The 14,462-nt window shown below is 43.2% G+C and overlaps 1 protein-coding gene across 1 annotated transcript; it reads left to right on the top strand.

Annotated features, from left to right (window-relative positions):
• Positions 1–320: 320 nt before the first annotated feature.
• Positions 321–13,303, top strand: tbx5b (T-box transcription factor 5b). Its single transcript, XM_056375352.1, has 9 exons — positions 321–774; positions 1,718–1,864; positions 2,194–2,288; positions 2,620–2,739; positions 4,224–4,371; positions 5,901–6,053; positions 7,923–8,014; positions 9,020–9,276; positions 11,014–13,303. The coding sequence occupies exons 2-9, from the start codon at positions 1,724–1,726 to the stop codon at positions 11,598–11,600; spliced, it is 1,593 nt and encodes a 530-aa protein (XP_056231327.1). The 5' UTR covers positions 321–774; positions 1,718–1,723; the 3' UTR covers positions 11,601–13,303.
• Positions 13,304–14,462: the final 1,159 nt, after the last annotated feature.

Here is a 14,462-nt window from a genome sequence, read left to right on the forward strand (position 1 = left end):
GTCGAAAAGTAGTCAACGGTCACTTTGGGGTTTGCGTGATACATTATCAAGCAGAAAGTAACTATAAATGCTTCAGGGACGAATAGACAATATGAGAATTGATAATATTATTTTTGATAAATAAACAATGGTCGTTCGAGTGCGCGTGCATGTGTGGGTTTGTGTCTGCATGGTGTGTGTGCGTGTGTGTGTGTGTGTGTGTGTGTGTGTGTGTGTGTGTGTGTGTGTGTGTGTGTGTGTGTGTGTGTGTGTGTGTGTGTGTGTGATTGGCCAGTGTCACAGCCACGATTTGGCCTGCAGATACCGATGCACCGTGCAGACCTATGGGAGCGCAGGGGAGGCAGAAGGGGGAGGGCAGAATATCTGAGGCGGACTTGACTCCATTTGTAAGGAAGGGTCTGATCCGGGGGGGTTCAGATCAGGGCTCCCTCTGCGTCCGGGAGGGCAAGAAGGAGAGGAGCGAGATAAATGAGGAAGAAACTGCAGCCGCTTTGAACGGCTCTCAGCCTGTAGCCGGCGGTGGCGGGAGGCAGCGGAGCGGACGAGCCGCCGTCTGCGCGCAGGACAGCGCAGCGAGAAACAAACAACCCGTTGATATTTCGGAGCTGCACGGGGAACATGGTGGATTTTTGAGAGCCTCTCTACACAGCGTCATTTGGACAGTTGGATTAAATAATAATAATAATAATACAAGGAAATCATATCAAGCCTGCAGAGCGCGCAGGAGCAGGATGAGCGTGTTTTCTGCAGGGACAGCAGAGCAGTGCGTTTGAGGTAAAGGGCCTCAGAGCGACTATCCAAAATACACACTCACGCACGCAGGCACACCATGATAAAGGCTGTGGTTAGCTCATTTGATGTCAATGATATGCACTTTAAGAGATGCTTACATTTTAAACCACGTGTAAGGCTAAACTCAAATTTTAACTGTTAACACCCTGGAATTTAAAGCTCCAGTTACTAAGTATTGCGTTTGAAATAGTCTACAAAATATGAATGGTAGTGCAATTAATATGAACCACTGTAGATAAAATAGCCTATATCTGGATTGTTAATGCATGATCAATAGCAAGCTCTATCCCTTAGCCCTCTTCGAAAACAGTTTTAAAGTTCATGAACATTTAATCTCCTTTTAAGTGGAAGCTTGTAATTAGGTTATTGGATCAGTCAGTGTAAGCCATTGTAAAGTGGGCTAATGTGAGACATTATCCTTATGCTAAAGAGAAACCCACAGGTTATTAGTGTTTTTTCACCCTAATATCAATGAACGTCTGTAGCCTTCATAATAAAGGTCAGCATTAACACTTTGTGCAAAGACTCTCCACCACATATCAACCGTCCAACAGTTTGGGTTACTTATTATAGATTATAGGTAGAGCATCAGTGTTTAGTCCTATCCATTGCAAAAATGTAATAGTAAATATTTGTATCATAGCTCAGAGTTTTGTTTGAGACTAACCTTAATTTGCCAAAACAGACATGTTTCAAAATATATTTCTCGTAACTTTAATATGAAATGTTCAGCGACAACTTCAGTCTGAACTATTACTAAATCAAAATGACTAAAGGTGTGTGTGTGTGTGTGTGTGTGTGTGTGTGTGTGTGTGTGTGTGTGTGTGTGTGTGTGTGTGTGTGTGTGTGTGTGTGTGTGTGTGTGTGTGTGTGTGTGTGTGTCTCTCTCTCTCTCTCTCTCTCTCTCTCTCTCTCTCTCTCTCAGTGGGACATGGCAAACGGAGGGGACCAGTTCGGCCTTGCAGAGCGTCCGGACTCAGACTGCATGGATTCCCCAAAAGAAACCAAACAGGAAAATCCCAGCTACACCTTAAACTCACCGGCCTCACCGCAGACAGCGTCCAGCCAGCAGGTACTGTGGAGCCTAATGTAGATATGGATTTACTCATTATTGAGTTCAACTGACCTCAAGTCCGCGGTCTTTGTCAAAACAAACCGAAGCACAAGGAATTTATTGATGCAGTAGAGAAATTTTTATTTTGTTGAATTTACCAAAACCACTAAATCATTAGCCTATTTCAAATATACGAATCGCTATAAAATTACTATATAAACTGCATTTAATTTTGAAAAAATAAATCGAGTGTGTTATTCATTTGTAGGCCCTGTGTTCTGCTTTAGTTTTACTTCCAGAAGACTTGCTCTGCATTTGTAGTGAGCACTGTTTATATTTTGCTGCAGGGGATGGAGGGAATCAAAGTTTTCCTTCATGACAGGGAACTCTGGACGAAGTTTGATGAAGTGGGAACTGAAATGATCATCACTAAGGCTGGAAGGTAGGAGGAAAAAATAACTCTCTGTTGACTACATAAAATAGATTTTGACTTTGGGTGTATTTGATTTACTCTATCATGATTTTTTTTTTGTGTGTGTGTGTGTTTTATGAAGCCAGGCATTTCACTAAAACGCTGTAGGAGAATTGAATGAAGAATGATTTTTTTAATGAATCGCAGTCCTGGCCCAACATAATGTAACATATGCATGTGGCATTAAGGCCCTCGAGGGACATGTTGTCTCAGAGGAGCACAAAGGCCTATGTATTATTAACATCAAGTGTTTTTCTAATCTAAATCTCCTTGTGTTTTTCCCTGAACACGTGCCCTGTAGGAGGATGTTCCCCAGTTACAAGGTGAAGGTCACAGGCCTCAACCCAAAAACCAAGTACATACTCCTCATGGACATTGTCCCCGGGGATGACCATCGCTACAAATTTGCAGACAACAAATGGTTCGTATATGACAACACTTCATATTTATCAGAGTAATCGTCTGAATCCAAACTCAGTGGACCACACCCTCGGAAACCTGTGATAGGCTAATGTGATCAAATATGCCGTGCAGCAGTAGCCATGTCTGTACAGGTCAGCTTTCCCATGATGGATTCACAATTATGTTTATTATAATATTTAACCTTGTTATGGTGGGGGGGCTAACGGATTGAATGCTAAATAACATGATAGATCGTTGGCTATGGAAAAAACAATAACCTAAATCAATTTCTTGATCAGTAATTATTTTTCCCCACATTTTCACATGTCACCTTGTTGCCACTTTATTATCATATGTGGTCATGAATGTTTGAGTCTGATAAATCAGTAAAAGGAAATCCGTCTATACCGTGTTGTTGTGGGTTTATACCCTCCGCTCCATCCCCGCCTGCGCGCACTGGGTAAAGGTCGGCTCCCTCTTGCAGACCGGGGTGGCCTAGTTCCCCGTGTTTCCCCCCAGTGTCTGCCCGCCGGTTGAATCAGAGTGTGAAGGGTTCACCGGGCGGACAGACGACACAGACCGGATTAAAGTCTCCCGTTCAACTGTTGTGTTGTGCTGAGGGGAAAATCCGAGCAGACCACTGACTCTTACAGTGAGAGCCATCAATGCTCTGCCTCCTCACAGCATCAGACACTCGGTCATTGCAACGCAACGGGCCGGACACCGGGGATTGTGGATAAACCAGTGTGACACGGAGTCCCAGCTCAGAGCCTCGGCCCAATGGAGGCGCGGGGTGTTTATAGAGAGAAGTTGCTGCTGTAGCCTGAAGGCATTTTTCCGAGATAAAGTTTGTGTGTGTGTGTATGTGTGTGTGTGTGTGTGTGTGTGTGTGTGTGTGTGTGTGTGTGTGGGGGGGAGATGAATCCCCTCAAATATAACAGGCTGTAAAATATGATATCATACATGCCAATTTATTTTTTAGTTTGACCTTCACGCTTAGGCTACACATTGCAGAGTCAACAGAGGCCAGGCTTCACATGAACTTGATCACTATTCTTCTAGGCCTTGCTTCAGAGTCTCTGGCACTAACTACCTTCTGTTAAAAGCGAGAAAATAGATCACTCAGATCAGATTGTTGTTTTAGTTTTGTGACGATTTATTTCAGCAGACGGGTCCGGCGCCTCATCAACAACATCGCTCCTGCAGAGAAAGCAGAGGCTACAGCAAATCTGGGAGCAGAGCGAGTTAATTTGAGTCCGCTGAGCTAAGGTCCAGATGTGGCTATCTGTGTAAACTTCAGCAAAACGCGGTGCATTTGGAGTCTGTCTAATTAAAGCACCAGATAGACCCTCTGCAGCCGGCGGCAGCTCAGGCCTCCTGCGCGGCGTGGCGCCGGCCAGAGCGTGTGCACGTCCGCTCAGACAAACCACTGTGACCCACTGAGCGTCATTGTCTAACTGACTGTTTTTGTGGTCTGCTCCATTTTTTTTCTTGGCCGTTTAGGTCGATAACGGGAAAGGCAGAGCCCGCGATGCCGGGGAGACTCTACGTCCACCCGGACTCTCCCGCCACCGGGGCGCATTGGAGCCGCCAGCTCGTCTCTTTTCAGAAGCTGAAACTCACCAACAACCACCTGGACCCATTTGGACATGTGAGCCCTCTTAACAACATTTCCCAAGTGTGGTGGATTGCCTGTTTATGTACAGACAAAACAAGGAAATTTGTTGTTTATCTGTTTGAAATAGAATCAGAGCGTTTGGAGTGTGTTTATAGGCCTCTAGTTTGAGGCTGCTTCCAATAAAAGTCGTTGAAAAACAATACGCTCGTGAGGACACCAATCATAAATTTAAATATCAAATATCCATAATATGCATTTTAAATAAGTAACAGAGTAGCCTAATGGTTTTAATTTAAGAAGAATGATTGCACAACTGCTACAGTCACAGGTCCGGTCCAGCAGAGAGGCTCAGCCCGAGGAGCCCCATTCAGTCCTCAGCTGGCAGCACAGACTGTGTAACTCAGCAGACATCACAACACAGCACAAATCACCACTAGGGCAGAGCGGACACAATTCAGACTCCACACACTCATTCCCGCCGTGCCCAGCTTTCCCACTGACGCACCACGCAGCCTATAGTAACAGTCTACTACTTTATACATTAGGCGCAATGAACTGCACCGGCGCGCCAGCACCCTTGCGCACCCATGTGTGTGTCCGCGCAGAAACAAACAGAAACATCATCTTTTCACATTTGGTAAATTAGAGGTAATGATTTCAGTGGCTTTAAAGTCCATTAGCTAATGCATGTCACAGGCGGACACGTCACTGCGATTAAACTGAGCCCCCCTGGATAAACAAACGTGGTCCAATTAAAAAGCACTTGTGGAGTTGTCGGTGTCGTGGGAAATAGTTCAGACCGTGAGTTGTTATAGTTTTACATCACTGGTATGTCCAGGCCAAATGTAGCAAAGTTAGAGGCAGGTGGACATTAGAAATGCTGCAGTAATAAGTAGTCACCACTAACCTTTCAAGAAGTTGCTTCCAATGTTGCTGCCAAGTTAATGATCAGTGAATGTGGGAAATCTGGAACATCAAATTATATAGTTTAAATTTAGGCCTGAATATCCAGTCCTGTGGATTCAGATCTTACATAACTATGTGTTGTTTGGTTTGGGTCAGAAAATGGTCACAGATGTCATATTTGATCAGTAGATTAAAATAAACAATGTGTAATATGATTCACTAATCAGTTTGTTTTCATGTATGATTTTTTTTAGCTGCATTTAAATGAAAAAAAGACTTTCATAAGTCATTTTTGGTAATTGTTCTAACCAGAGCAGGTAAAAAAAACATCATATTATTTCTATATTCATGCAGGACTCATGCCCACAGAATTTGGCTACGGTCTTGGAGGGAGGCCATGTAAACAAAAATCACTTATTTGTTTTTCATGTTGACTTACACCAGTTTGATCCTGCTCATATGTTAAGCATGAATCTTTGTTTCATGTCAGCCCAGAAATCTGGTGTATCTTGACTATAGGTGGGCCTACCCTTCACATGGTCTCCAGTTCAGTCCAGTCCAGGTCCCAGCATCTGCTGCAGTGTTTTTTTTTTTTTTTTTTTGAAACACAGAGACAGCTCTGTCAGCCTCACCTTCTCAATCTCTCCCCTGTACAGATAATACTCAACTCCATGCACAAATACCAGCCTCGTCTCCATATCGTCAAGGCGGACGAGAACAACGGCTTCGGCTCTAAAAACACAGCTTTCTGCACCCACGTCTTCTCTGAGACTGCCTTCATCGCTGTGACGTCCTACCAGAACCACAAGGTAGACTTTGCACACTACTGAGAGAGTGTTAAAGGTCAGGAACTATCCTACCCACATGTTTTGGAGAGGTGCCACCTAAACCTCCTTTATGGAACTACAATAAAATTTTGGATTAAACCATATAAATACAATAAGGTCACTGTGAGTCACTGCTAGTCCCGATAGGAATGTAATAATAATTGATGTTTATACATTAGTTGGTGTTTGAATATGAAGTGTACTGATTTGCTACAGGCTGGAGCTAAAGGCAACCTCGTGATTATTCAAACAATGGAACAAATGGAGCTCAAAGTCTTCAGATCTGTTCTACTGTAGAATCTGTGACCACTTAGACAAGTGCATGAAGTTTTGCCTTTGGTCACTGGGCACATTCAAACTTCTGCCTCACACACACACAAACACACACACACACACACACACACACACACACACACACACACACACACACACACACACACACACACACACACAGACACTCTTTCTCTGTTTGTATTACCGTCTGTATTTTGTGTCCAGAAAGTCAATTTGCATGTTCTTTGTTTATGTGTCCTTACTCAGTATTTGTAAACATGTCCAAAAATAAATTATGTGCGTGTGCGTGTGCGTGTGTGCGTGTGTGCGTGCGTGCGTGCGTGTGTGTGTGTGTGTGTGTGTGTGTGTGTGTGTGTGTGTGTGTGTGTGTGTGTGTGTGTGTGTGAGAGAGAGAGCACATGTAAGTGTTGGTATGTAATGACCTGTTTCTTTCCCTTGATCTTGGCTGGTCCAGTTTCCTTTGTCTTTGTCTTTGACGGACTGCGGCCTTATAAGCCTTGAACTCTGCTGATAAACTTTTCACAGGGTAGCTTCAATTTGATCACATTTCATAACGAATCATAAATAACATGAATAAATACATTGCAACTACATTATTTTCTACAAAGTTTTGCAATTCTTTTCCTTAATTTTTACATATTATATATCTTGTCAGTAAAATTGCTCACCTGAGAAAATTCACCAAATCTTTGTGTTTATAATTTTTAATTCATTGTATAATAAATAGTGTACAATCAAAAGTTTGTATATATATTGTATTTTAAGCTTACTACTAATTTATACTTATATTATTATTATTATTATTATTATCAGTAGAAGTGGAATTAAGTGAATTAGTTTTAAGTTTTGCTAATTATTTGAAATTTTCTGAACCATTACATCCGTGTATGCAATGTAGTTATTGCGTAAAAAAATCCTAAACTCTGTAGTTGTATCATACATACAGAAACACGTAGATCTGATACCACATTTGTTGTACAGTATAGAAATTACAGCTGTGGAGCAAATAGTGTGGCGGAGGTCGATATCAGAATTATCGACACTTCAAAGTTTGTTTGGACCTGAGCTCGTGTCAGGTCTCCAGTCCGCTCGCCTGCTCTGTGATGGACGTGGTCTTTAGCTAAATGAAATCCTTCAAAACACAAAGGTTTCCCTCCATGACATCAATGAGAAAAGTTTGAGGACTTAACATCAAAGCTCTCAGCTTTGGACCTCTAAAAGCTTTGGCCTGAAATCCTTAAACCTGGCGAGTGTTTGGGTAAACAGTTTATTCTGTGTCAGCTGGCGAGAACACTGTCCACTCCGTTAGAAACGTCAGTGGCTGAGGAATGTTGGCCGTGCAGAGCTTCAGTAGGGCTGCTTTTAACATCTGCAGGGCCTCTGACTAATAGTAAACTATTGACTTTCAGTCAATGATGAGAACAGTGGAAGACTGAATGTGCCTTTGGACCTATATGTGTCTTTGCATGGATGAAACCCTGGGTCTTTTTTGAGCCTGAGCGTCCTGTGGTGTAATACTAGTGTCTAAGTGAAAGGTTTTCTGTGTTTCATCCTCAGATTACGCAGCTGAAGATCGAGAATAATCCTTTCGCTAAGGGCTTCAGAGGCAGCGACGACAATGAGCTGCACCGCATGGCCAAGCTGCAAGGGTGAGCACAGCTTTGTTAGCGTGTGTGTTGGTGTTTCCAGTATCTGTGTGCGTGTGTGTGAACATTTATAGGAAACAAAATCTATTCTTCTCTTTTTCTCTCCCTCACCCAGAGGGGAGGGTTGTTATGATGGGGTACATATGGTCTAAGATGTGTGTGTGTGTGTGTGTGTGTGTCTGTGTGTGTGCGAGCGAGCGAGCCGAGCCAAGTGGTAAAAGAGATGTGAGCCATTGTCACCTGAAGCTTGATCTCAGCCTGAAACCTCGTCCAAAACGTGCAGCACAAACACTGAGCATCAGTTCCTGCACTGCATTGATAGATCACATTGCTGCTGGTCTATTAGTCTGTCACCGCTGATCAGCTGATGGCCTTACATGGTGTCTGTTTGTGAGCTGAGCTAATCTCCATTCAAGCTCCGTTGTGGCAGGCAGTTTAGAGATTTTAGCGAGCCAATGGGAGAGGCTGTTACTGTGTGGAGGGAGAAGAAAGAGAAGGGAGGAGGAGAAGGAGGGAGAGAGGGTGGTATTAAACGCAGCAGCCCTGTGTTATTGTGCTGCTGTGGCGGAGAGGAGAGGAGAGGAGTCTATCTGAAGTGACACACGGATGGATGTTTATTTTTAGAGCAGCGAATTATCTCACAACAGCACTGACTGTGATTGTGTGTGCGTGCGTGTGTGAGAGTGTGTGTCACTGTCTCAGCGAGAGTCGAGGGGAGATGTGGCCTGCTGTCCCCTACATACCACAGAGTTCACCAAGAGGGCAGTGTGCACAGGGAGAGGGAGAGAGAGATCAGAGCTGAAAGGATGAAAGACTTGAAAGAAAAAGAAAAGAAAAGAAAAAAGACCACAAACCACCCTGCAGAATTTAATCTACCTTAAAATACCTGTACAGAGTCAGGAAAGGCAGTTTTGAGCTTTGTGCAGCATACCTGAGGCCATAACAACATCAGATGCAAATTGTTGCTCCTGCTGTTATTCTCAACTCACCTCTCTCTTTCTGTTTCAGCAAGGACTACCCAGTGGTCCCCCGCAGTACCGTCCGCCAGAGAGCCTGCTCCACTGGGAGTCCTTTCAGCGGGGAGGGGCGGGGTCTGAGAGGCTCCCCCGAGGCTGTCGGATCCCCCTACAGCTGTGAGAACGGCTTGAACAGCAGCAGCAGTCCCCAGGAGCTGCTGAGCGCTCCCCCCACGCATTACACCCTGCCTCATCCTCCCCTGCAGCACGGCCAACAGCCGCAGGTCTTCCACTGCACCAAGAGGAAAGGTAGGAGGAAGCTCTGCGCCGTGTGACAGAGAATTACTGCCGAAGTCTTGAGATATAAAGACAAGTTTACAAAGCTATGACCCATTTATTTTGACATTCACCGAGTTATTGTAATAGTTATTGTACACGTGGAAACAAACAGTGTTTATCTCACTTTAAAAATGATTTGTGAATGATATTACACCCCCTAACGTTTCCTTATACCAAGTAGGAAAATCTCCCCTGAGCAGCCGTAAAACTGATAATGACTGGTTTCTCTCACCTGATATATAGTTTATGAACAATAAACAGCTTTGGGTAAATGTCGTAGTAATTGAGTTTCTGTTTTCAGGTCACAAAAAGGACCATTACAGTGGTTTTACATGTTTTTGCCAATTGATTACTAATTTACAAAGTTACAGTTATTTGTATAAACTAAAAGTTATAAACTATTATCTAAAGCATGGTATCCATGAATTTAGTTAAAAAATTTTGATGTTTCTCAGCCAACTGCAAAGGTAATAATGTAATTACTATACATAATATGTAACTAAGAAAAAGGAGTTGAGTTTTATTTTACAGGCAGATTTTGAGTCTCTTCAGGCTGTTTTTATAAACTCCTGAAAATAATGGAAATCATGAAGAGGAAATAGAAAAACAAATTTGGCAACTTTCAATGCGTATGGTGAATTTTAGAAAGTTATGTTTGTAGCTATGTGCAGGTGTTGATTTATTTGTACTATTGTAGGAAATCAACTCAAAGACCACAGTGACATTTATTTGTGCTGTGACATTCAGTTCAGTTTGTGTTTGCAGGCTGCGTGGAATCATCATCAACAAATGACTGTTTATTTATTTACACATGTTTACATAGGTCTACTCAGACATATGAATCAACAACTAAAAGAAAGCCAGTAACGTGCAACGTCTGAAAATACCAAAAACATTTTCTAAGGCTGTAACTAAAGTCAACTTTGTGTTACACTTAACTGATCACCTAACTAATCATGGGTTTAACTCAGGAGTCAGGTTAGCGCTGCTCTCAGGCCTGTGAGATTAAATGAACATGCTCGTCTCTACACGCAGATTTCATACCAAGCAAGGCACTAAAGGCTTTTTCAATCTGGACTATAATACCCCTGTTAATAGGGGGTGCGTATTGTTTGAAATTTATTATTGCAAAACTATTGATGCTATTGGAAATACCTACATTTTAGGATCAAGAGCAAAAGAATATATTGTCATTGCCTCGCGTTGAGAAATATAAACTTATACATAAAACACAACACTTTGTTTCATTTAAGAAAGCAAGACAAATGTTTTAAATATTAAATGTTGTCTAAATACAAGGAGCCATACAAGCAGTGTGCGTAAATAACATACAGACTATAACTGTAAAATGATGATTTAAATCAGAAACTAGGATCACAGAATAATTTGAAGGTTTATGATAAACTGTGATTTGGACACATTTTGTTTGGCACCAAGTCGTAAAGAGATAAAACACTTTTCCTTTTCTTCTGGCAGCATTACAGATAAACTACACTTTAATCCTGGCATCATGTTTATATTTAAGTTAATGTCATACGTATTCTCAAATCAGCCATGCTAATTCAACTTTTCTTCATGTGTACATTTTGTTCTCGTCTCCGTTGCTTGAACTGTCTGAAGTCAGAACGATTGCGCTGGAACTTTCTCAGTTCTCACTTACTGTCAAATGTAAAATCAACAGAATGTTTTCTCTCTGTCTGTCTGTAGTGGAGGACAACTGCCCTTCAGGAAACCGCCAGCACCCATACAAGAAACCCTTCACTGGTAGCTCACCCAGTGAGGGCGAGTCTTACTATCACCCCTCCTCCTTCCCTCCTCCTCCACCTGGTCTGTCCAACAACACTGCCCTGGGTCTCACTGACTCCCCCTACAGCTCAGACATGGGACAGCGTCAGGCGTGCATGTTTGCCAGCTCAGAGCCCAGACTGGATGAACTCAACTGTACATCCTGGTCGTACACCTGTCCGCTCCCTTCTGCAATGACCCCCATGGAACCCTACCCACCTTATACCCCTCATCCTCCCTACAGCTCCAGCCCTCAGGGCTCTCGACTCAGCGCCATAACCCACCAGAGCTCTCCGCCGCTGGGAGAACACATCGCCCACGACCCCTATCAGAGCCAGAGCTCTGGACCTCCATCTCAGAGCTCCCAACACATTCACAGCAGGCAGCTCAGCCCTCCTCTAAGAGAGTATCCTCGCTACACGCCCAACCTGTCTCCTCCTCTATATCACACACTAGAGACGCACACACACATCAGGTGTGGAGTACCAGAGTGGAGTGCAGCCTCCTAACTGAACCAGAGGACGTACCTGAGAGACTGATTATTGGACAGAGAGTCTCAAACTCAGTGAGCCTTCTTCCTGCTCTTTTGAAAGATGCTGCAGCGTATACAGACTAAATATGATATTACCTTTGTAACATAATTGTGAAAAGTGTGATCTTGTGCTGTGTGAAGAGGTCTCATCTATTAGCCATGTTTCTCCCCTGTGCTGGATGGAGCGGTGGATTGTTGAAGACTGGACTTGGACATCCATGAAGTTTCAGATGTTTGGAAAAAAAAAAAAAAAAGCAGCACAATCAAAGTTGTAGTTTATCATCTTTTCATAACTCAAAGACTGGTGTCATCCAAATGTTTGCACTGTGAGCCCTGTTAAGGCCAGACTGTGAACAGCACTAGGCTGTTTTCCTCTCAATGACTCCCGCTCTTTGCATTGTCAAGGATGTAAATAGTGACCCAATGTCAAACAGGCAGTAACATTTACTGACCAAAATAATCTCAGCTCTCACAGCAGAGCCTGAGGGAGACATTTTTTCTCTTTTAGTTGAGCAAAACACAGCTCCATGCTCAGTCTCAGTGAAGGAGAAAAGGCATGAGTTGTCTGTGTGTGTGTCTCTGCGTGCGTGCGTGCGTGCGTGTGTGTGTTTGTATGTAAAGCCTATGTCAGCTCAGCTCAAGGATGCTATGAGTTAATTTCCAATGAGACAGGCAGTAGTAGCTGCAGGCGCTGCACCGTGGAGATAAACAGTTTGTTTAGACCACGCTACAGGCTGAAAGACCTGTAAACACTGTTTCCACTGCATTCTGGGTAAATGCACAACTCAGCGTCACGCAGCTGTCACCACTGTCCTCTCAGTCACCCCCAGCTGACCAATCAGCTTTCTCCGCTCAATGACAGCCAACCAATGAGCACGCACCTCTCTTTTATCCCCAGCTGACCAGTCAGAGCTGGAGCGTAGCGTGCTATGTGTGTGCGTGTGTGATGGCCCATTTTTGTTTGTCTCTGAATTATTCATGAGTCCAGTGTTGATTCTTGACATGCAAGGATGTCTCAGCAAACACAAAGAAATACAGTGCTGTAAATGTGCTCTTTATTAGTTAAATCTAAATCGGTCCCTGTCATATCCATACACCATTACTCCATTAATTGCTTTGACTAGATTGGGTTGAGTGCATTTCCCTGCAGATTTGGGTTTTTACTTTCAACCTTGTAGCTAATTGTAAAGAAACATTTGTGGCTCCTTTCATGCACGCAAGCTGAGATTTTGTTTTTATTTTTGTGTCATGAAGCAGTTTTTATATTTCCACCCAGGTGTTATACATGCAGTAACATGTGAGAAGGTGCTCTAACACTGCAAACCATCCAGGATGCAGAGAGCAGATCCTCATCATTCCTTGTTATGTATTTGATGTGTGTGCGTGAGTATGTGTGTGACAGTGAGCTGTAAAGATGAAAATGTTTGTGTTTTATAGACTTTTTTCCTGCCAATAGTATTTATTACTCTAGATTTATAAAGATGACCTTGTTGTTAACTTGTGAAACAAGACGGTATCATTCGGAGACATTTGTTTCTCTTTGAAGGTTTGTGTCTGGTTTCACCCTCCATCTCCAAACGGTGATAAATAGTTGTGATAAGCAAAATTTTTTTCTGTTCTATGGAAATAAAGACAGATTTATATGAAGAAATGGAATAAATTTTAGAGAACTTTGCGTAAGTCAATTGGTTGTAGTGTTCTTCTTTGTGGTTAGATGACAAACACAGCAGAGACAAACTATTAACATTCCCAGTGGGTTATTTAAAGTACATTCAGCACCTTGGGAGTGGAAACTCTTTTAAGTGCAGTGCAACTTATCAGTTTCAATGCATGTATGAATATGAAGGACCTGATAACAACACTAGCCTGCACCCTTTCACAAATATATGCTCCAAAAGTGTCTGACAATCTTATTCAACATATTGGAGTATTGTTTAAAGCGTAACAGTGTGTACTATGTTGTCTTATCAAGTATAAGGGACCCCAGTGTCTCCAACTCTTCCATTTAGCAGTGAAACCCTCCAGAGTGGTGTGGGTGCTGGGGTGCTGTGTATACCTTGTCCGCCTCCTCTTATCTCTGACAGGTTGTTTGGCATCTCCAGTCCTCACCAGCTGGACCCCTTCACTGACGACCTGCTGCCCAGGGAGGGGAGGGGTCTGCTGGGATGGAGGACAAAGAAAGGTTGGGGTGTGTTGGTGGTCCCCCCCTTTCTCTCAGCTTCCCCTACAGGCCACCATTCACCATCCTTCCTCTCCCCTGGCATCTCATGTCGTGTCTCACACAGCCAAGCTAACTTATTACACCTTACACCTGCTGAGAGTATTGAAAGCACATATTTTCAAAGAACAGATGGACGTTAACACAGAAAGATTTATTTGCGAAGGTTGTTAAATCATTAAACTTCAAACCCAGTGTATTTACATTTAATTACATAGTTCAATGTGTGTTAGAAGTTGTCAGGTCCTTTTTCTCTTTTCTTCCTTTCTCTCTCTCTTTCATACACCATGAGGTCAAAGGTTAAGCAGGCAGCTCTTCAGAGGGTCTGTTCCTCCTTAACCCTTCGTCTCTAGTCAAACTCCGGCCTGGACGGACGAGGAGAGGGGGAGAGGAGGGGGAGAAAGAACGAGATCTCAGGGGCCTCCTGCTTTGAAGATGGATTGCATCGCTTCATCCTTGCTTGTACAGTAACAGAGCTCTGTGATGGCCTCTGTATGGCTGGGAGTTAGCTGGGAGAGTAAAGCTTTGGGTAAAGTGGTAAAGTAATATTAAACACAGCCAGTATGTGTGTGAGAGTGTGTGAGAGTGTGTGTGTATGTAATCCATCTATGGAGGACTTTC

This window comes from Seriola aureovittata, chromosome 5 (assembly GCF_021018895.1).
Source record: "Seriola aureovittata isolate HTS-2021-v1 ecotype China chromosome 5, ASM2101889v1, whole genome shotgun sequence".
NCBI classification, from domain to species: Eukaryota; Metazoa; Chordata; class Actinopteri; order Carangiformes; family Carangidae; genus Seriola; species Seriola aureovittata.